This window comes from Trichomycterus rosablanca, chromosome 22 (assembly GCF_030014385.1).
Source record: "Trichomycterus rosablanca isolate fTriRos1 chromosome 22, fTriRos1.hap1, whole genome shotgun sequence".
Classification (NCBI taxonomy): Eukaryota; Metazoa; Chordata; class Actinopteri; order Siluriformes; family Trichomycteridae; genus Trichomycterus; species Trichomycterus rosablanca.
In genome coordinates, this window is record NC_086009.1 from 6,821,151 (window position 1) to 6,843,056 (window position 21,906).

The 21,906-nt window shown below is 40.5% G+C and overlaps 2 protein-coding genes across 2 annotated transcripts in view; both read left to right on the top strand.

The window, feature by feature from the left end:
- abca3b (ATP-binding cassette, sub-family A (ABC1), member 3b) overlaps positions 1 to 14,080 on the top strand; it is a 42,840-nt gene extending 28,760 nt beyond the window's left edge. Inside the window, exons 17-31 of the mRNA XM_063018849.1 lie at positions 289 to 387; positions 2,297 to 2,495; positions 2,584 to 2,893; positions 3,049 to 3,322; positions 4,378 to 4,582; positions 4,737 to 4,956; positions 5,994 to 6,152; positions 6,841 to 7,001; positions 7,134 to 7,268; positions 7,923 to 8,117; positions 8,432 to 8,619; positions 9,008 to 9,178; positions 9,338 to 9,534; positions 9,651 to 9,724; positions 10,755 to 14,080. Coding sequence (XP_062874919.1) covers positions 289 to 387; positions 2,297 to 2,495; positions 2,584 to 2,893; positions 3,049 to 3,322; positions 4,378 to 4,582; positions 4,737 to 4,956; positions 5,994 to 6,152; positions 6,841 to 7,001; positions 7,134 to 7,268; positions 7,923 to 8,117; positions 8,432 to 8,619; positions 9,008 to 9,178; positions 9,338 to 9,534; positions 9,651 to 9,724; positions 10,755 to 10,886 — 2,719 coding nt within the window. The 3' untranslated portion in view covers positions 10,887 to 14,080. The remainder of the gene's footprint in view (positions 1 to 288; positions 388 to 2,296; positions 2,496 to 2,583; positions 2,894 to 3,048; positions 3,323 to 4,377; positions 4,583 to 4,736; positions 4,957 to 5,993; positions 6,153 to 6,840; positions 7,002 to 7,133; positions 7,269 to 7,922; positions 8,118 to 8,431; positions 8,620 to 9,007; positions 9,179 to 9,337; positions 9,535 to 9,650; positions 9,725 to 10,754) is intronic.
- Positions 14,081 to 16,386: 2,306 nt separating this feature from the next.
- LOC134336152 (cytochrome P450 2K1-like) lies at positions 16,387 to 21,289 on the top strand. The gene is made up of 9 exons (XM_063018848.1): positions 16,387 to 16,590; positions 16,668 to 16,827; positions 17,237 to 17,386; positions 17,649 to 17,809; positions 18,673 to 18,852; positions 19,478 to 19,619; positions 19,712 to 19,893; positions 20,003 to 20,144; positions 21,071 to 21,289. Exons 1-9 carry the CDS (start codon positions 16,387 to 16,389, stop codon positions 21,256 to 21,258), a joined length of 1,509 nt encoding a protein of 502 aa, XP_062874918.1. The 3' UTR covers positions 21,259 to 21,289.
- The last annotated feature ends 617 nt before the right edge of the window (positions 21,290 to 21,906 follow it).

The following is a 21,906-nucleotide window of genomic DNA, read 5'->3' on the forward strand; positions in this document are numbered from 1 at the left end:
TCGCCTCAAAGCAAGAAGGTCCTGGGTTCAATTCCTAGGTGGAACGGTCTGGGTCCTTTCTGTGTGGAGTTTGCATGTTCTTCCTGTGTCTGTGTGTGAGGTGAATTGGAGATACAAAAGTGTCCATGACTGTGTTTGACATTAAACATGAACTGATGAATCTTGTGTAACCAGTAACTACCTGTCTCCAGAAAAGCCTCCCGACTGGGAATCAAACCCAGGACCTTCTTGCTGTAAAGCCAATTTGCCACCACTCAACTTTTAATTGTTGCATTATTGATGTTTCAGGTTTGAACTTCTGTTTGCTGAGCTGGAGATGAACAGAGAGGAGTTGGGCATTGCCAGCTATGGAGCGTCTGTAACCACCATGGAGGAGGTTTTTCTTAGGTACACGGATACGATTAAATATTTGCTACTATACATTTTTAAATTTTTAGTATTTTTCTATTGTATTGTCTAGATTTCATGTACAGTATTTTTAATAGATCTATAAAACAGTCAGTATTTCTTTGTAAGGTTTTTGCTTTGGTAGAAAGTTTTTACAAAGCAGATCAAAATAATGTCCAAGAAGCATTCAAATTCAAACAAGTGGAGGATCATGTGGTGATGCCTGTATGTACCTTTTTAAACCCTTGGGTATTTATGGAACAAATGGTTTCCTAAACCACTGCCACAAAGTTGAAAGCACATGGTTTGAAAAACACTATTGAAAAAGACTTGGTTCCATTCCTAAGATGCTGCAATAGTTGTTTGTGGCATTATTTGAAATTGAGTTGTATTGCTCAGTCTTTAGCTATTACCCAGCAATCTTATGAGTCATAAATCACAAGAGCAAGTCATATATAAGACATTTTTTCTCTGTAATAGATGAGCTATGATTTATTTCCATCTCCAGGTCAGTTTAAAATACCATTGGCACAGAGTGAACAACTTACATTTTCGGATCAGTGTGTTTCAACCCATTTCATGCAGCTTTTATCCTAATGTGAAGCTTTCAGCATCTGATCATTACGGTCTTGGTTGAAAGCGAGAACGCAGCTAAAAGAGCCTCATAATGGAACCATGAGTAAGGCTTTTAGCTCAATCATTTTCTAAACTTACCATGCATGAAAAACCTTGTGGTAGACTGTAATAGCTGCTGCGGTCTCTGTGACCTATCCATTTAGCTCCGTCTGTTCGGTTGCATTTTCTCTATTACTTGTCCAACCCAGACCTTTTAGTATGAATTCCAGATGTTCAGTGTACTTTAATGCATGCAAAGGTCAGGATCATCAAATTTGACCACTGTTTCAAATGCATATGTGATAAACACACTGTAAAATTTAAACTCTATTACAATGTTGAACCACTAGCCCACCATCAAGGGGAGTTGGGTTAGTGTAATGGGAAATTGGAAATGAAACTAAACAACTCCAAACCTAGTAGTAGTGACTTGGGGGCCAAATCTAGTAGTGACTTAGGAGCCAAACATAGGCACATATACTGTATATGTATATACTAGGGCTGTCAAACGATAAATTTTTTTAATCGCGATTAATCTCAGAATTTCATATAGTTAATCGCATTAAAAAAAAATCTGTGTAAATGTTATAGAAAACAAGGATTTTTAAGTGAAATGTTACAATTAAAATGGTGAACACATTTTATGCTAAATGTACTGATGTTAAAAACTGCTGGGACAAGAGAAAACTGTAAGAGAGTTTTATTCACTCACATACTAGGCAGTAATACTATCCAGCAGAGACCCTTGACTTCGTATATATGTCAGATTGTAGGTTAAAATTTCTCCATCAGCAAACATTGTAGATCAGCGGTGCTTCAGGTGGGATAAGGCGTAGTTATTGTAACAGACTTTTCTGTGGTTGTATCGATACAATGGTTTGATGGGCGTGTGTTTTGACCCTTTGGGGCTTCCATAGTTCATGGAATAGCATGCTTGGCTAACGACTCTAGCTGCCCGCTATTCGGTACCGTAACAGAAAAAGTAATAAAAGTGTTCTGCTCCCGACAACTTGTGAATATACCGTGTATTTATTTCTTTATTAAGAAAGTGCTACGACGCTCGGTTACATTTGAGAAATGCTGTCTTAATGAGAGATGCCGTGCACGCCTGTACGGTCAAGTCTCAACATGAACTACGGATGACTCGCAGGGCCAAATAGAATTTGCATTAACGGCACTATTTTTTAAAATCGCGTTAAATTGAGATCGCGTTAATGCGTTATTATCGCGTTAACTTCGACAGCCCTAGTATATACACAATATTAACTCCAATTGTGTCTGTGTGCATGACCAGGGTGGGGAAGCTTGTGGACTCCAGTCTGGACATCCAGGCCATCCAGCTTCCGGCCCTGCAGTACCAGCATGAGCGCAGGTCACATGACTGGACGATGGACGATGCCAGCAGCACCAGCGGCATGACTGATGTGACTGACTTTACAGACAGTGGTACTCTGATATCAGAGGACTGCTCCAACATCAAACTTAACACAGGGGTCAGTCGAAAAATGTGCATACACGCAATCCAGATTTATTCTTACATTCAATCCTTTCTGTCTTTTTAACTGTACTTCTTTCACTTAGGCAAAGCTGTACCTGCAGCAGTTCTATGCCATGTTTCTGAAGAGGGCATTGTACAGCTGGCGGAACTGGAAGGTCATGGTCGCGCAGTTTTTGGTGCCACTCATCTTCACAGTGGTCTCCCTGGTGGTGGCCCGGACTCTTCCTGGGCAACACAATACTCCCCAACTTCAGCTTGCGCTCAGCCGCTATGGCCCAACCACTGTGCCGGTGGCTTTGGATTCCAACGCGGGACCCCTGGCTACGGCGCTTGCCGAGGCCTATGCGGCTCAGCTTTCTGCACTAAGTGCCACTCCAAAGACTAATATAACTGGTAAGGGCTTTGTTTAGTACTATCCTATCTACATGCTTAATTGAGCCATCGATGTTATGCAGAATTTTGATTTTAAAGCGTGTACTGCCCTATGATCACTATTACTGTTCATCTAGTCTAGACTTGGATTAACATGTTGTGTTTTGTATGACCAGACATCTCGGAGTACGTTCTGACCAACACAGTAAGGGAAGGAGGAGCCTTTAATGAACACTGCGTGGTCGGTGCTGCTTTTCGAGGACACTCTAGTAAGTTTGCTGAAATCACCGGTTACTTCAACAACCAGGGCTATCACACGGCAGCTACCGCCCTCCTGCTGGTGGATAACGCGCTGTACAGGCTGCTGGCCGGCCCCAACGCTTCCATCCAGATAGGAAACAACCCCATGCCTCGCAACCTGTCCGAGACTGCCCAGAGTCAGCTCTCAGAGTAAGTCCCAAGCTTAAAGTATTCATAAATATGTCCACTATGTCACTAAATCTTAAAATAATCCCTCTAACATTACTGTCACTGTTTTACTGTTGAAAATATTTTAAAAGGCTTTTACAGGACAAAAAGAACAAACAAATCGAAATATACTTATAATATCCCACTGTGGTTTACAAGGTGAAACGTAAAGCCTACACAAGGGGATGTTCGTGTACAAGTTCATTTTTTATGTGTCTGTTAAAATTCGTTTATTTGATTATTACTATTTTTGTCTGTGACCCTTTTTTTTTTTTTTTATCTTGCGACCCACCCAAGCGTTGCAACTGCTGTGGAACATCTGCACACCTTTATTGGAAGTATAAATATAAGACAAAATGAAAAAACATAAAATAAATATTGGTAGCATAAATATAAGACAAAATAAAAAAATATATATAAATATTGGTAGCATAAATATAAGACAAAATAATAAAAAAAATAAAAAAAAATAAAAAAAAATATACAGTATATATATATATATATATATAAATAAATAAATATTGGTAGCATAAATATAAGACAAAATAAAAAAAAATATTGGTAGCATAAATATAAGAAAAAATTAAAAAAAATATGTAAATATTGGTAGCATAAATATAAGACAAAAAAAAGAAATACAAATAAATATTGGTAGCATAAATATAAGACAAAATTAAACAAATAAAAATAAATATTTGTAGCATAAATATAAGACAAAATAAAAAATTTATAAAAAATAAATATTGGTAGCAGAAATATTAAACAAAATTAAAAAAATAAAAATAAATATTGGTAGCAGAAATATTAAACAAAATTTAAAAAATAATAATAAATATCGGTAGCAGAAAAAATAAATAAATAAATAAATAAATAAATAAATATTGGGAGCAGAAATAAAAGACATAGAAAATTAAATTAAATTAAAAGACATAAATTAAAAAATAAAAAGAAGTAATCTAATTTATTTAGAGATAAAGTTTGGTCATGTATGTCTACTTACTAGTCTGTGTAACCTTTTTTTTGTGTACTGTGCCCAGGGGTCAGACTGGCTTTGCCATTGCCATTAATCTGATGTATGGTATGGCTTCCTTGGCCAGCACCTTTTCTCTGCTCCTTGTGATCGAGCGCTCCATCAAGTCCAAGCATGTGCAGTGGGTCAGTGGCGTCTACCTCTCCAACTTCTGGTTTTCGGCTTTACTCTGGGACCTTATCAACTTTGCCTTGCCTTGTCTTCTCATGCTGGTCAGTGTCAAGATTACCAATACATATTTAATACTGTACCAAATACATTAATTAACTATTAAAATTACCCATATTGTTTATTAGCCATTAGTAAACAATGATAATTATTAGATTTTGCAGCTAGCTTTTCCTCTTTTTCTCGATTGTCATTCAGATAGTCTTCGGTGCATTCGGAGTAAAGGCCTTCGTGGAGGAAAATCACTTGGTGGATGTGCTTCTATTGCTGCTTCTCTACGGTTGGGCTGTGATCCCCTTTATGTACCTCCTCAGCTTCCTGTTCTCCAGCGCCGCTACTGCATACACCCGCCTTACCATCTTCAACATCATCAGTGGCACGGCCACCTTCCTCGCTGTCACCATCATGACCATTCCTGGTGAGAGTTCCTAATCTCACTCCTCGAGGGCTGGATGCACATATACAGAGGAACCTCGATTTAACAGACTAAAAGGGGGGAGCACTGGTCCGAAAAAAGCGATGATCTGAAACAGCAGGGGGTGCAAAAATGTGAAAAAAAGCACTAAGGTCTACAAAAGTGCTAAACATGCACATACACTGATCAGCCATAACATTAAAACCACCTCCTTGTTTTTACACTCACTGTCCATTTTATTAGCTTCACTTACCATATAGGATCACTCTGTAGTTCTACAATTACTGACTGTAGTCCATCTGTTTCTCTACATACTTTTTTTTAGCTGTTTTCACCCTGTTCTTCAATGGTCAGGACTCTCACAGGACCACTACAGAGCAGCTATTATTTAGGTGGTGGATCTTTCTCAGCACTGCAGTGACAATGACATGGTGGTGGTGTGTTAGTGTGTGTTGTGCTGGTATGAGTGGATCAAACACAGCAGCGCTGCCCGTCTGAAAATAGTCCACCAACCAAAAATATCCAGCCAACAGCGTCCCGTGGGCAGCATCCTGTGACCACTGATGAAGATCGGACATTCAGTTTTACTAATTTTGTCAGTTAAATCCGAAATCCGTTAAATGGAGGACTGTTAAATCGAGGTTCCTGTTAAACCCTGTTAAACTTTTAAGCTCTGTTTTAATTGGTCGGTTATAGGTCTGAAGTTAAATAACAGAATACCTTAGTTTTCAAGCTGGACAACATCTATAATTCCGTTAACTCACCAGCAGGGGGCGGTGTTAGGACAGAAAAGACATAAAAGCACTCAAGTTCTTGGGTGACACAACAGTCTACTGTGCAGTCACACAGGCTTTCGGGCCGGTCGGATGTCTACACAGACATCATTGGCTTTGTGATGGATTGGCGCCCAGTTCAGGGTATTCCAGCTATGCGTCCAGTGTTTTCCGAAGGAACAGGGCTGGCTGCAACCCTGACCAGGAAGAACTGACCGTTGTTCTAGGAATACTGGTGTAAGCTTGTCGTTGCTCTTTGTTTTTCAGAGCTGCACCTGCAGGACCTGTCAAATCTCCTGGATAAAATCTTCCTACTCTTCCCGAACTACTGTCTGGGCATGTCCGTGAGCCAGTTCTACCAAAACTACGAGACAATAAGTTTCTGCACTACCAATTTCCTTACTAAAGAAATCTGCAAGATCTACAGTGAGTATTATTATAAATTCTGTGCATGTGCTACCGTCAGATGCTTAAATGTGTGTTAAATGAGTGTGACCATATGTCTAAATGAACTGGAAAACCAGGCTAGACTTAGGCTCAACTAGATACATTTCTCAAAGCATTTTAGTCTAGGACTACACTGATCAGCCATAACATTAAAACCACCTCCTTGTTTCTACACTCACACTTATTTTATCAGCTCCACTTACCATATAGAAGCACTTTGTAGTTCTACAATTACTGACTGTAGTCCGTCTGTTTCTCTACATGCTTTTTTAGCCTGCTTTCACCCTGTTCTTCAATGGTCAGGACCCCCACAGAGCAGGTATTATTTGGGTGGTGGATCATTCTCAGCACTGCAGTGACAATGACATGGTGGTGGTGTGTAGTGTGTGTTGTGCTGGTATGAGTGGATCAGTCCACGGATTGTGTCCACTCACTGTCCACTCCTACCTAGTTGGTCCACCTTGTAAATGTAAAGTCAGAGACGATCGTTCATCTATTGCTGCTGTTCGAGTTGGTCATCTTCTAGACCTTCATCAGTGGTCACATGACGCTGCCCACGAGGCGTTGTTGGCTGGATATTTTTGGTTGGTGGACTATTCTCAGTCCAGCAGTGACAGTGAGGTGTATGAACCCAGACATGGAAAGATAGTCTTTTGTTTTTTTTCAGACATCACCTATCAGCTGAACTACTTCTCTATGGAAAAACCTGGAGTGGGCACTTTTGTAGTAGCCATGTCCTTGCAGGGCGTGGTCTTTCTCATCCTTCTCTTTGCTATCGAACTTCGGTTTGTCAACACACTCCTCAACCTCTTCAGGAGACGTAAGAAGGTGTGTAAAATGAGCATAAATAGAAATACAGAAAATAGATATAGCTAGAATATGAAAAGAACATTTTGATAGGATTAGGGAGGTACTGAAATTAGAAAAGTTGATGGTGTTGTGTGTGTATTGGTGTCGCAGGCCCTGCTGGTCGGGGAGGAAGCTCTTCAGCCTGAGGACAGGGATGTGGCCGACGAGAGGAAGCGGGTTCTCGAGTGCCAGCCTATGGTCGAGTCCATGGTGTGCAGCCCTCTCATTCTTCAAGAACTTACCAAGGTGAGAGATTTTGTATCTCCAATTCACCTCTGTGGGAGGAAACTGGAGCTCCCGGAGGAAACCCAGCAGACATAGGGACATAGGGAAAACATGCCCAGGCCCTTCTTGCTGTGAGGCAACAGTGCTACCCACCGAGCCACCTCTGAATCTGTATTTGTTTACGTCTGTATGAATATTCGCCCAATCATTTTACAGCAAGGTATCAAATCTGTCTAGCAACAACAGTCACTTGGTCAAGTGGCCGGTCCAAAAGCACGGACTTTGCTGATTAGCTGATAATGTGAAGAGTTAACTGAAACACACAGTTTTGGGCTTTTTAGTTATTGCCGCTGCACCAGGTACTTGTGCAGTCAAGGTGCCGGCATGACAGGGCATAATGCATCTAGTGGCTGACGACTTCATACGTCAGTGGGTTGCGATTGCTAGTTTGCGGCAGATATCCACAAACTTTTGACCATATAATCCATCTTTTGAACTTATGTTGCAGTCCTAAGTTGTCTGATCGCATCCCATTATTGAGTGAAGCCAGTAGCTTCCACTGCTGCTACAACTTTACCTGATAATTTAATCAGTTGTACCAGGTAAAATCAGGTGGTTAATATTAAAACATGCAGATTCTGTGACTTTACCCCCGTTCTGTCCTGGTGTAAACAGGTTTACCCCGGAAGTCAGTCCCTGCTGGCGGTGGATCGTTTGTCTCTGGCTGTTGGGAAGGGGGAATGCTTTGGCCTGCTGGGATTTAACGGAGCAGGGAAGACCACTACGTTCAAAATGTTGACTGGAGACGAGTCAGTGACTTCGGGAGACGCCTTTATCGATGGCTACAGCATCCTCCGTGATGTGAAAAAGGTCAGAACTGTGTTCTTTAACGATCTTAGGGCGTATTCACATGAAAAGCATTTTGCGTTTTGCTCACTGTGAGCCTTGTTAAGCATTGTTCGACTGCCTGAGTCGCTTTTACTGCATCATATCAGTTTGTCTCATTAGAGGCGCTTTGAAAAGGTCAGCGGTTTTGTTGCTTCTTATGTGAATGCGCCCTAATGTGTTCTATCTTCACCTCCAATATACTACTAATTGCCCTGTCATGACCTCAAAGTGTTTGTGTCAAATGCTGTTTAAGTCATCAGGCCTCATTTTGTGACCCTGTTACCTCCATCCTGCAGGTCCAGCAGAGGATCGGCTATTGTCCTCAGTTCGATGCCGTGCTGGATCACATGACTGGCCGAGAGACTCTGAGCATGTATGCACGGCTCAGAGGGATCCCGGAGAAGTACGTGTCGTCCTGTGTGGAAAACGTGCTGCGCTCATTGCTGCTGGAACCACATGCTGACAAACTGGTTCGGAATTACAGGTACAGGTATTCCCAATATGGCCAAAAGCATGTGATGTTTAACTTAGTAGGTGCCCGACCCATTACTAACAGCTGTACAGTTTGGGGAAGGTTCTTCAGTGACTGAATTGCCACAAATTCCCACAGACACACCTTCACATCTTGTGGAAAGCTTTTCAAAAGAATGAAGATTATACGTGCCAAATTGGGGCCAACCCCTTATAATGGTAATGGTTTTGGAATAGGATATTTACCAGGCTCATGTGTCCAAATATTTTTGGCCATATAATGTAGAACATAGAAAACAACAATAAAGGAAATTCTGATTACACCAATATTATACTGTATATTGATCATATGATCTTAATGTTATGGGTTTTTTACATTTTATGTGTGTTCTGTCCTACAGTGGGGGCAACAAAAGAAAGCTGAGCGCAGGCATGGCTCTGATTGGTGGACCGCCTGTCATCTTTCTGGACGAGCCATCCACTGGCATGGATCCCGTAGCCAGGCGCTTGCTATGGGACGCGGTCACTCGTACTAGAGAATGTGGAAAAGCTGTTATTATTACCTCCCACAGGTCAGTCCCATTCTTTTACTATGAAACATCAATCGTCCATACATTTAAAATTGTAATTTATGGGTGCAGTCAAACTAGCCCTATTTATATGGATGTTTTTTTAATAATATACAAGTTGGTAAAGGTGAACCACGTGTGTGTGTCTGTGTGTGTATGCAGTATGGAGGAATGTGAGGCTTTGTGCACTAGGCTGGCTGTGATGGTCAATGGGCAGTTCAAATGTCTGGGCAGCCCTCAGCACCTAAAGAGCAAATTCGGCAGTGGTTACACCCTGTTGGCCAAGATCCGTTTAGAAACGGATGTAGAGGAGATGGACCTTCAGCTTTTTAAAGACTTCATCGAGAGCACCTTTCCTGGTCTGTATTAGATCGAGACATGGATCCGTCTATACGTTGCTTGTTTGGTTGTATTAGGTCTGAGCCTTGTACGTCTGGTATGCATTAATTTGTTGATTTTATTTTAAACTCCACAGGTAGTTTACTGAAAGATGAACATCAAGGGATGGTACATTACCACCTGACTGACAGAAAACAAACCTGGGCTCAGGTATTTAATCCTAACACTGATCACTGCACTTCCATACGTTGTCTTGACTATGCTTTCTATGGTGGGATGGTCCTTTGTTTAGTTACAGTATTCAATCTGACGATGTTACCTAAACACGATATAACACATGGCTGAAAGTATGTGGACACCCACTACATTCTATAAAAAACATATGCACTTACATGGAGTTGATAGGGCAGTCCCCTCACAACAAGTATGCCCTGGGTTTGTTTGTGCATTTGTGAGTTGCACTAGACCACTACAGCTGTGATCGTAACGTAGGGACTAGTAATCTGAAGGTCACTGGTTCAAGCCCCACCACAGCCAGGTGGCAGCTGTTGGGCCCTTAAGCAAGTCTCTTAACTCTCAGTTGCTTAGACTGTCACAATACACAATGTAAATGTAATCCAGGGTTCAAATCCCCAGCTGTGCTACCAGCCGGTCGGCATCTACAAACAGACATGCAAACCACCTTCTGTGTATCAAGTTCGGGTGTTTCACCCACACCCATAGCAAAACAGTGCCACTATGCTCAAAACGAGGCCCATTAGGACATAGTTTAACAACTTTGTTGTGAAGAAACTCCAGTGGCCGACCCATCCATCCATCCATCCAACCCATCCATCCAATCAACCCATCCACCCATACACCTACCCATCCATCCATCCAACCCATCCACCCATTCACCTACCCATCCATCCATCCAACCCATCCACCCAACCATCCATCCATCCTACCCATTCATCTAATTCACCCACCCATCCATCCAACCCATTCACCCACTCATCCATCCATCCATCCAACCCATCCACCCACCCATAAACCCATCCATCCATCCATCCACCCACCCATCCATCCATCCACCCACCCCATCCATCCATCCATCCACCCACCCATCCATCCATCCATCCATCCACCCACCCATCCATCCATCCATCCACTCATCCATCCATCTATCATGTTTTCTTTAAGGATTTACTATGTCTCTCACTATTGACATGTCCATAATGTGCTCTTCTCATCCTGCTAGGTTTTCGGGACACTCGAGGCTGCTAAAGAGAAGTATTGCATTGAGGACTACTGTGTGAGTCAAATCTCCCTGGAGCAGGTCTTTCTAAGCTTTGCTCAGTTCCAGCACTTTTCAGAAGGTCGACTAAAATGAAGACAGGAAAGTTTACGTGAACTCAATGAGGTACAACCTGGGCTGAGAGATTCTTTTCCATAGGAACGTTCGTCCTTCTCTTCCACATACACAAACCAGAGTTTCTAACCACTCTACTGCACCATTAGGTTGCTAATTTCAGCCCATGGAGAGTGATCTGAGGGTCTGGGTGAGGCATGTGTAGTGTTTGTTTAATACTTGTGAATGCATTTGTTATCGTGAGGTGAGGTTTTTTTTTTCTCCCACACCAAGTTGAACGTTAAGGATGTGATGCCAGGGACCTTTTGTGTGGTTGTGGTTGGAAACTTATTTCGTTCTGTGTCATGGTTGTCTGTAACAGTATGGCTCACCAGTAATTGTTTATGAAGTTGAAGTTTAAAGTTCCACATTTCCTGCTGTGCTCTTAAATTTAAAGGTACGTGTATTAACGCTGTGGTGAAAAATGTTCAGTAAATGAATGGGAACGAAATCTGAAACTATTCCTGTAGAACAGTAATTATATATATATAAATGAAATATATCATGTTAGCTGAAACGTTAGGGCAATATTTTCACATTATTCTTTGTGTGTAAACGCAAAACCATGGCACTACTAATGCTTTATATATAAAGAATTAATTCCTAAAGCTTTTCCAAAAAGAGGTTTCTAAATGTTCACACGAATGTTCACACTAGCTTATACTACATGTACATTATTTGTTTAGTTTTTTCATTCAATTCAATGCTGTGTGATGATGTTACCAAGGCTGCATTAACACTGGAGATCAAAATGGCCCAAATCTGACCATTTCCTTTTGTGTGAACCATTTGGTTTAAAAAGCCACATTGGAATTTATTTGACCTTTTTTTTTTATTAGTCTGCATATTTATATGACCTGCTGATAACAACAATAGCTTTTTATTATAAGAAAAATCAATATGAGTTTCTCTCTTTCTTACTTTTTCTTCCGTGAATTTCTAAAATGCAAACTATAGAGTTGGAAGGAAAAAACACCATATTGTAATTCTGCCTTGTTTCAGTAGGATAGGGGAAATATAACTAGCTGTGTCATCAGGCATTGAGACCATAATGCTACTGCATTGCACTTTAGGCAGGAATCTGAGTTGTCCGAAGAATAACAGCTAACCGTCCTATTTATTAATGATTGTAAGGTATATGCAATACGTTTGTACATTGAATCCGATTATTTACTATGCTATTTGCTGCTGTCTGTCTTTTTATACATTTGCTACAATTGTGATTTTTTTTTATATTTAGCTACGCTACATTCTTGGAAACCATCAGAAGACACGTTGATTTGCAAGCTGGTTTGTCATTGGCTTGTTTGTTGACAGTGATTTATTTTATTATATACATGGCTGGACAACTTGTATCCCAAAACCACATCTTACATATACACATGGGTGACAAATGAAGGGGAAAAAACAGCACAGCATGAAGTGTCCCAATAAGGTGTCGAGCCAATACAACACCATCAGTGCAGCCTGGATGTATGGAACACTATCCTATGGGTGTTTCAGCCACACCCATTTCTAACAAGTGTATAAAATCTATCCTCTTAACTTTGCAGCTACAGTTTGGAAAAGGCACTATGTGTTCCTACATTGCTGTACTCCTGAGCATCTATTGTAAAGTTGTTCTCTTCGGTGGTCTGCACAGAGCCCTGATTTTAACCCCATTAACTGATTGCAAGCTCTGCCTTTTTATCCAACCTCAGTGCTATTTTGACAGGATGGGGGCAGATTTCACCAGATGCAATCTAAACTCTTGTGAAACACAGTCCCAAAACACATGGCTGAGATGTTGGAGGCTTAGTGGCAAGGTACTGGACTATTAATGAGGAGTTTGAGGGTACAAGCCCTACTGTTGCCAAGCTTGATCAAGACCTTTAACTCTCAGTTCTTGCATTGTGTCCTTGCAAAATTATCTTCAAGGACCTGAAGCTCTAGATTCGATCCTTAGTCCTCAGGTTTTTGAGAATTCTGGAATGTTCTACACATGTCCATGTGGGTTGTTGTTGAGTACACCATTTTCATGCTACCTCTTAAACATGCCAGTAAGAACTGTCTAGTCTAAATTGTTTTAGGTGTGAGTAGTAGTGAGAGTTGGATAGTGTTTCAGGGATAGACTCAGAAGGTGCGATTCGATTTGGGATGTAGCCTTAGTCTTTTGACCATTCCAATGGAATTATAGCGAAGTGACTTCAAAGCTGCCTTGCAAAAAGCTAATGACTATTAGAAAATTGGGTTTCCAACCAACAATGAACCAGATTTAAATATTTAGAATTTAGTTAATTAGTAATTACAGCTTCATTAAATGTAGAGAGGCTACCAAATGATTACTGATAAGTTCATGGAATCCTGGGTTCTCCTCTTATCAGATAAACAATGTGCATGTGTTTAATGTGTTCTATGTAAATGTAACAGTTTATATAAGATGAAAATTGAGTTTTTATTAAGGTAAACTGTTGATAAAGATATTTATCTGAATAAAACTAATGATAACAGTGACTGACAGCTTACTCCTTCACCACAGTAAACCACACTACTAGGATAAATCTGTTAAAGGACTTATTATTTGTAAATTGGGATGTTTACGTGTTCAGATTACTCAAGAGGATGTGAATGCTGTAATAAATTCTTGCCAAAATCAGATATCTAGCCGTTACCACAATATTAAGTACAGGCATACATGTAAGTGCACTGTGTGGGCCTGGTTTCATTGTGATGTTTTGACTACCCTTTTTGGGTGAGCAACCCAGATTCTGAAATACTGAGTCATTCTGAGGCAACTGGTAAAATAACAATTCATTCCATATTTACTCAACGGAAGGTTGTTTGGGTTGATTGGCCTCAACGTCTTCATTTGCTCTACAGTGGAATCACCCAAATAAAGGAAGCCCAGATGGTGGGATTATATGCAGGTGTTTTTTTTATTATTTAATGATTTTTTAATTGTTATTTTGTGCACAGTACACTAGTTTTGGCATAAAACTGTTGCATTTTGAGCTCAGACCAACTTGAAAACCTTTTTTTAACGATTCTGAACTGTGTTGAATATAGTGGTAGTAATATGACATGGATAAAAGGGAATTTAATCCTATGTACTGTATCACTAAATGAATCCATACTAAAGTGTGTGTAGAAGTTCTGTTACTTCTTTTTTTAAATAAAACTCTTTGTGAAAAGCTTAATGAGTGGACTGTTTTGTTAAGGGGGGGTTTGGTCAGTCAGTGTCTGAGATATTCAAGGTTACATATTGGTTACAAACTTATGTCCTCATTGATTAGCCAATACATTAGGACCACTTCCAAAAATTTCACAGTCAGGTATACATTGTATGGCCACGAGTATTTGGACATCTGACCATTAGCTTGTTGGACATTCTATTTCAAAAACAAATGGTATTAAAATGCACATACAGACCATTACCTTATTCCTACTAAGCACTTCACGACCAACATCATGTCTAATTCTCTTAGATTATATCTCACGTGTCAAACTGGAACTCAAATCAGGCCTGCCACGTCATTTTATGCGTAAAATCATACATAAACTGCATCTCCCACAATGCATGCCGATTCTGTAACCGCAAAGTGACCGCATCCCGCCACTAGATGGCAGTGTTTCCACATCAGCGTTTAACTGAGGTGATTTTCCAACAAGTGATATAGAGAAATATTTACAAATAATCTTAAAGTGTACAAGAAGAGGAAACTGAAGCAGAAGGAAGGAAATCTAATGAAAGATGGGAAAGTGAATACAAGTTTGTGCCTTAAGAAGAAACAACAGTACGTCTCTTGTGTTATGAGGCTGTGTCTGTGGTAAAGGAGTACAATATAAATGTAGATACAGTATAAATTTACAGTAATTTGGCATTTTGACACCAAACACAGTATTTAGCCTCCAAGAAAAACAACAAATTGTCCACTTAAAAGGCAGACCACAATCACAGCAGGATACGTTACAATCAGCCCTTCAAAATCTCATAGAAAGGCTACTCAGAATAGTCAGATGTCCAACATCAATATAGTTCCTTTTTTGCACAGAAATGCTCAGAACAAAATTTGTTTGTAAAGTTTTGTGAGGACTGCCCACAGGAGTAGGATAAAGGGTAACCTGAATGTTAATGAGAGTGAACGCATGCCTGATATGGTGCTGGATCAGTGTTTTACAGCTTTACTTTGTGCAGTAAAAAGCAGATAAGAGAGTGTGCTAGAGGTAAAAGTGTTAGTACAACCAAATCATGTTGTTACATCTACTTCAGTCTACATATTTTCTTTCATACTGTTTATTGACCTGGAATTTGTATCAATTTGACCCAAAGTCCTTATTCAATGACTTATTTTATTTGTAATGATTGAATAAAACTAGATTGAATTTATTTTAACATGATTTGTGTTCATCTGAGAAGAATGATGCTACCACCATCAATCTTTTAGTGTGGATGGTTTGCCTTGATAGATTTCCATGAAACATAGCGCTAGGAATTCAATCTGTCCAAAAGTATATTGCTAAATTCCTTTTCCCTTTTTTACCCATACATTATGCACAGACACCTCTCTATCTGCTAATCAAGGTCCTCAACAGCATTTGAAGACCCCACCCACATAGTCCGGTCATCCCGTCCTAGCAGAAACGTGTCTGCTGCAGGCACTGCCAATTATGCACTAGATGGCGCCCAGCCGACCGGTGGCAACGCCGAGTTTCAAATTGAGTTCAGAATCTCTGCGCTAGCGGAATATCCTGCTGCGCCACCTGGGCACCCTGGTTTAATGCTTTTTGACTGTATTTTGTGGACAGTCTCTATTATACTGATATACCTTACGAAGGAATTTACTTCTTGTCGTGATAAATGACTTGCCTGGGTGTTTGATATCAACAAACTGAGTTGTTTGGCTCATGTTTTAGAATGAGATCAAAGCTATTAGTATATAATTGTTTAGAATTGCTATAGTGCTTTGATTGTTTTTAATGTGATGACATGGTTGTACTCTTATTTGAAATGTATGTATTAAATTGCTATTAATTTATCAGTAATATGAATGTATGACATGTATATATGTATTAGTTTAGCAGAATAACCATTTGTTTAAGGTTCTGTCTGCCAAAGGGCATACAGCATGTTATAAACACGTAAAAAACCTGTACATAAGCCAGTTTTCCAGGGCAATCAAAGTAAACTGATCCCTAAAGGATTTCCCCTTTCTCCTTTCACCTACTCTAAATGATTTGACCATGACTGCTCATTTTTATTTGCAATGCTTCATTTAGTTCAATTATTTACCTTTATGTATTTATCTATACCTTTTCCCCAGGTGCGCTTGACAATTTTTACCTCTTTTTTTTTCATTGTTACCTGTGTAAAACTACAACCCCTCCCCCTGAACAACTCGTAGCTTCACCCTTGACCATTTATCATGCATGTTTGCATACAGTAGGGCAGATTCTAGAGCATAGACCTTTAGCAACTGTTGTCAAAGCTACATTACATTTAATAATGGCTATAGTGGAGGGGCTTCTCATGCAGGCTACCAGCACTGGTGTATTACTTGGTGCTGTTGTGCTTCTTGTAGTTGTGTATCTTCTTTTTGCTGGTAGCTTTAAGGAAGAGCCAAATGAGCCTCCAGGACCCAAACCCCTGCCTCTCCTGGGGAACCTGCTTGAGCTGGACTTAAACAGACCCCATGAGTCCCTCTGTAAGGTAAGATATATATTCCAGAAATAGATTTATTGTATATTGCTTTAAATTAATGTTATGTTAAATTCTGCCTGTTACAGCTTGCCAAGACTTACGGATCTGTCTTCAGAGTGTATCTTGGTACCAAGAAAGTTGTCGTGTTGGCAGGGTACAAAACAGTCAAACAAGCTCTTGTGAACTTTGCTGAGGAGTTTGGGAACAGAGAAATTAATCAAGTTTTTAAGTTTGCTGAGAACCATGGTAAGAAGTGCAGTGTTTTGGATCTTCTGCTCGACCTTAAAAGGAAACAGTTGTAGATTCAGATAACTGTGGTAGTCCAGCTGTCCACTACACTAAAATGTTCAAATGTGCCTCAGGTTTAAAGACACTGGACTATTAATGAAGATGCATAATAATAAGCATAATGAGTCCGTTATTGGTTATTCTGCTGCACTGACTCTTTGGAATTTAGTTCTTCTCCATGTAATACAGACAAAAGTACACCACTGGCCTAGTTATCTCTAATCTCTAAGTACTAGTAAATCCATCTAAAAGAGATGTGTGTGCCAAGGTCATTATACTCTACATTATAACACTTAAGGCTGTAAATCCTTCTGTTATCCACAGTAACATGTTTAGTTATTTATTAAAGATCTGCTTTTTTCTTTAGGTATCCTGTTTTCCAATGGTGAGAACTGGAAGGAGATGCGACGCTTTGCCCTATCCAACCTCCGTGACTTTGGAATGGGCAAAAGAGACAGTGAGGAAAAAATCATTGAGGAAATCCAATACCTTAAAGAAGTATTTGAGAGCTTTGAAGGTACCAGGATGATACAAAGTCAGAGTAAAGTGTACATACACTTGTAAGGGACATGCATGGCAGGGCTTTCTTAAGATGTCAGTGATTTCTCTGTGACTGAATGGTTAAAACTAAAACCTACATTATTAATAAGCAATTATTGGCCACAACATACTTGTCATTTGCAAGTAATGAAAACTTCAACTGTAATCTCATGACAGATCTGATTTGAGACAGATTCATTTACTGTTGTAATACCAGGAGACATTTGTTCTTTCTCTAGGTAAACCATTTGACACAACTCGACCAATGAACTATGCAGTGTCCAACATCATCTCATCCATTGTGTATGGAAGCAGATTTGAATACAGTGATCCTCAGTTTAAAGAAATGGTAAACAGAGCGAATGAGAACGTCAGACTTGGTGGATCTGCTTCTATGAGGGTAAATAATTACCTTTTGCTTCTTGTATGGTAGTGGGTCAAAGGCTAAGCAGGCATGCTAAAACAGACAGTAAATCTTTAACAGGATTTAACTACAGTATGTTAGCATTGATGTCAGTGCAGCTTGTACCATGGAAAGTACATTTATTTGTGTAATCATGTCTGGTTTCAATGGACAAATTCATTTAAGTCAGTGACCCAGGTCAATTATGTCATGTGATTCACTCACAGCACTCACTAAAATATAGTATTATATAGGAAATGATGCAATTTTTTTTCTCTTTCTCTCCACAATTTTCTCCCCTAATCTAGTCGTATCCAATTACCCTGATTGCGCTACGCTTTACCTCTACCGATACAACCCTCCACTCCACTCCTCTGACTCGCCCCCTCCGACACATGAGCAGTACAGACTGCCTCTTTTCACCTGCACAAGGCGAGTTCATATGCACGGAAAGCCACACCCTGATCAGCATTATTCCCCAACTCTGCACAGGCACCATCAGTCAGCCATTAGCGGAACCCCGATCCGGCTTACCCACCCTATGAACGACAGCCAATCATTTATGTGGCCGCCCACCCCAGCCGAATGGCAGAGCTGAGATTCGATATGATGTATTCGAAATCCCAGCTCTGGTGTGCTAGCGTGTTTTACCGCTGCGCCACCTGAGCTGCCAATGATGCTATTTTTAACCAACATAGTTTCAAAAAGTGTTAAAACATCAATATATTCCATCAATATGGTTGATTTAACTATACACATTCAAAATTAAATGCACAACACGATAAAGCAGGTAAAATATCATAAAGTTCTAACAAGTGTACTGTATATTCTCCCTTCTCTCGTCTTTGTTCGATTTCTAGATCTTTAATCTAATGCCCTGGATTGGGCCATTTTTGAAGAGCAGAAGAACACTCCTGGAAAATGGACAGAAAAACATAAATCAGGTTCGTGAACTGATTCGAGGACTTCAAGAGACACTCAATCCAGGTGAAAGCAGAGGATTTGTCGACTCCTTTCTCCTCCGCAAACAGAGTGATGAGGTATGGAAAGCTCTTTGTTTAAGGCATAGAAAATTAATCCAATTAAATACCTGGAAGACCTTGTCCATATACATACAGGCATGGTTTTCCAGTACCTGTTGAGTGGGATCATAACCAGTGCTTTAGTTGGTTGTGACATAACACTAAAACTCATTAGGTATAAATCCACAAAGTTGAATCAGATCATCTGGACACAAGTTTGTTGTAGAGAAACGTTTCGTCACTCATTCAGTCTGAGCTGCATAACGACCGATCACCGCCCTTGCATGGTGATCAGGTCCATATGCAAATCACAATGAACATTAATTACAATGGCTATGTGCACCTTTCACATATGATTAGGGTATAGCTTCAAACACGGCATTGTAAGGTGGTGAGAGATGTACTCTCAGGCCCCCCTCGGTTCAGGGATGGTCGTTCCCTCTTCACATAGATGAACTCTTTGACTCCCCTGTTCAAACCAGCGTTCTTTCTGGTCAAGGATCTGCACATCTTCATCATTAAATAAGTGGCCTCTATGTAGGAATCCACTGCTGGCTGGTGAAAAGAAGGACCCGACAGTTTCATGTCAGAGGGCGTGTGTGCTAATCTGCAGTCCTTTACTTTGTGTGTTTTTTCCTATTAGCAATCAGGAATGAAAAGCTCTCGCTTCAATGACAGAAATCTTGTCATCACTGTGATGAATCTCTTTGTTGCGGGTACTGACACCACTAGTACAACACTGCGCTGGGGGATGCTGCTTATGGCCAAGTACCCACATATACAGGGTAAGAGCAATCATGTGGATAATATTACTACTGCATGGTGCTTTGTTAACTGTTTACTCATAGTCGTTAAATTAAAATGTTTGCACATAAAGATCTGGTCCAGAACGAGATTGACCGAGTGATTGGGAGTCGACAGCCAGTAGTGGAAGACAGGAAGAACTTGCCTTACACGGATGCGGTGGTCCATGAAATTCAGAGACTGTCTAATATTGTACCCATTACTCCCCATATTACTAGTTGTGATGTGCACCTCAATGGCTTCTTTATCAAGAAGGTAAAATCTATTAAACTATTTAATTATCATTCTAGATTAAAGCTCAAAACTGAGAGGTATTTTTTATTTGAAGTAGCTTTTTAAATCATTTTAATAATGTCTCCTTTAGGGCACGCCTGTGTACCCTCTGCTGACGTCTGTACTGAAGGATGACAACGAGTGGGAGAGTCCGCACACCTTCAACCCACAACACTTCCTTGATAAACAGGGTCGGTTTGTGAAAAAGGACGCCTTCATGCCCTTTTCTGCAGGTAATTCATGTGTGTTTGTATTAGGACGTATCACATTACTTACTGCCATTCCAGATTCCAGATAAGCCTAGCAGATAAATCCACATTTTGTTAATCATTGACCTGAATTTTGCCACCTTGTAGTTCTACAATTACTGACTGTAGTCCATCTGTTTCTCTGCATGCTTTGTTAGCCCCCTTTCATGCTGTTCTTCAATGGTCAGGACTCTCCCAGGACTCCCACAGAGCAGGTATTATTTGGGTGGTGGATCATTCTCAGCACTGCAGTGACAATGACATGGTGGTGGTGTGTTAGTGTGTGTTGTGCTGGTATGAGTGGATCAGACACAGCAGCGCTGCTGGAGTTTTTAAACACTTCTCACTGTCACTACTGGACTGAGAATAGTCCACCAACCAAAAACGTCCAGCCAACAGCGCCCCATGGGCAGCGTCCTGTGACCACTGATGAAGGTCTAGAAGATGACCAACTCAAACAGCAGATGAGCGATCGTCTCTGACTTTACATCTACAAGGTGGACCAACTAGGTAGTAGTGTCTAATAGAGTGGACACGATATTTAAAAACTCCAGCAGTGCTGCTGTGTCTGATCCACTCATACCAGCACAACACACACTAACACACCACCACCATGTCAGTGTCACTGCAGTGCTGAGAATCATCCACCACCTGAATAATACTTGCTCTGTGGTGGTCCTGTGGGGGTCCTGACCATTGAAGAACAGAGTGAAAGTGGCTAAAAAAGTATGTAGAGTAACAGCTGGACTACAGTTAGTAATTGTAGAACTACGAAGTGCTCCTATATGGTAAGTGGAGCTGATAAAATGGACAGTGAGTGTAGAAACAAGGAGGTGGTTTTAATGTTATGGCTCATCAGTGTATGTTGTAATAAGTATTTTGAATGACGTTTTATGTTATGTAAATTTCAGGACGCAGGGTGTGTCTGGGAGAGAGTCTGGCCAAGATGGAAATTTTCCTTTTCTTTGCCTCATTAATGCAGCACTTCCGTTTCACCCCTCCACCTGGGGTGTCTGAAGATCAGCTGGACCTCACGGGTGTGGTTGGGATCACACTGAACCCTTCCCCCCACACGCTTTGTGCCGTGAAACGAACCTAATCTGTGTCAATGTTTTCACAGGATGATGAATGAAACTGTTTTTAAATCCTGTTGTTATACATTTTGAAATGTGTTTTTTCAAAAATGCTACTGTATTGTATATATATATATACAGTGTATCACAAAAGTGAGTACACCCCTCACATTTCTGCAGATATTTAAGTATATCTTTTCATGGGACAACACTGACAAAATGACACTTTGACACAATGAAAAGTAGTCTGTGTGCAGCTTATATAACAGTGTAAATTTATTCTTCCCTCAAAATAACTCAATATACAGCCATTAATGTCTAAACCACCGGCAACAAAAGTGAGTACACCCCTAAGAGACTACACCCCTAAATGTCCAAATTGAGCACTGCTTGTCATTTTCCCTCCAAAATGTCATGTGATTTGTTAGTGTTACTAGGTCTCAGGTGTGCATAGGGAGCAGGTGTGTTCAATTTAGTAGTACAGCTCTCACACTCTCTCATACTGGTCACTGAAAGTTCCAACATGGCACCTCATGGCAAAGAACTCTCTGAGGATCTTAAAAGACGAATTGTTGCGCTACATGAAGATGGCCAAGGCTACAAGAAGATTGCCAACACCCTGAAACTGAGCTGCAGCACAGTGGCCAAGATCATCCAGCGTTTTTAAAGAGCAG

Coding starts and splice junctions, on each gene's coding strand:
- LOC134336152 (XM_063018848.1), top strand. CDS start 16,387: ATGGCTATAGTGGAGGGGCTTCTCATGCAGGCTACCAGCACTGGTGTA. Junction 19,620..19,711: donor CAAGTACCCACATATACAGG/GTAAGAGCAATC, acceptor TTGCACATAAAG/ATCTGGTCCAGAACGAGATT. Junction 20,145..21,070: donor CTTCATGCCCTTTTCTGCAG/GTAATTCATGTG, acceptor TGTAAATTTCAG/GACGCAGGGTGTGTCTGGGA.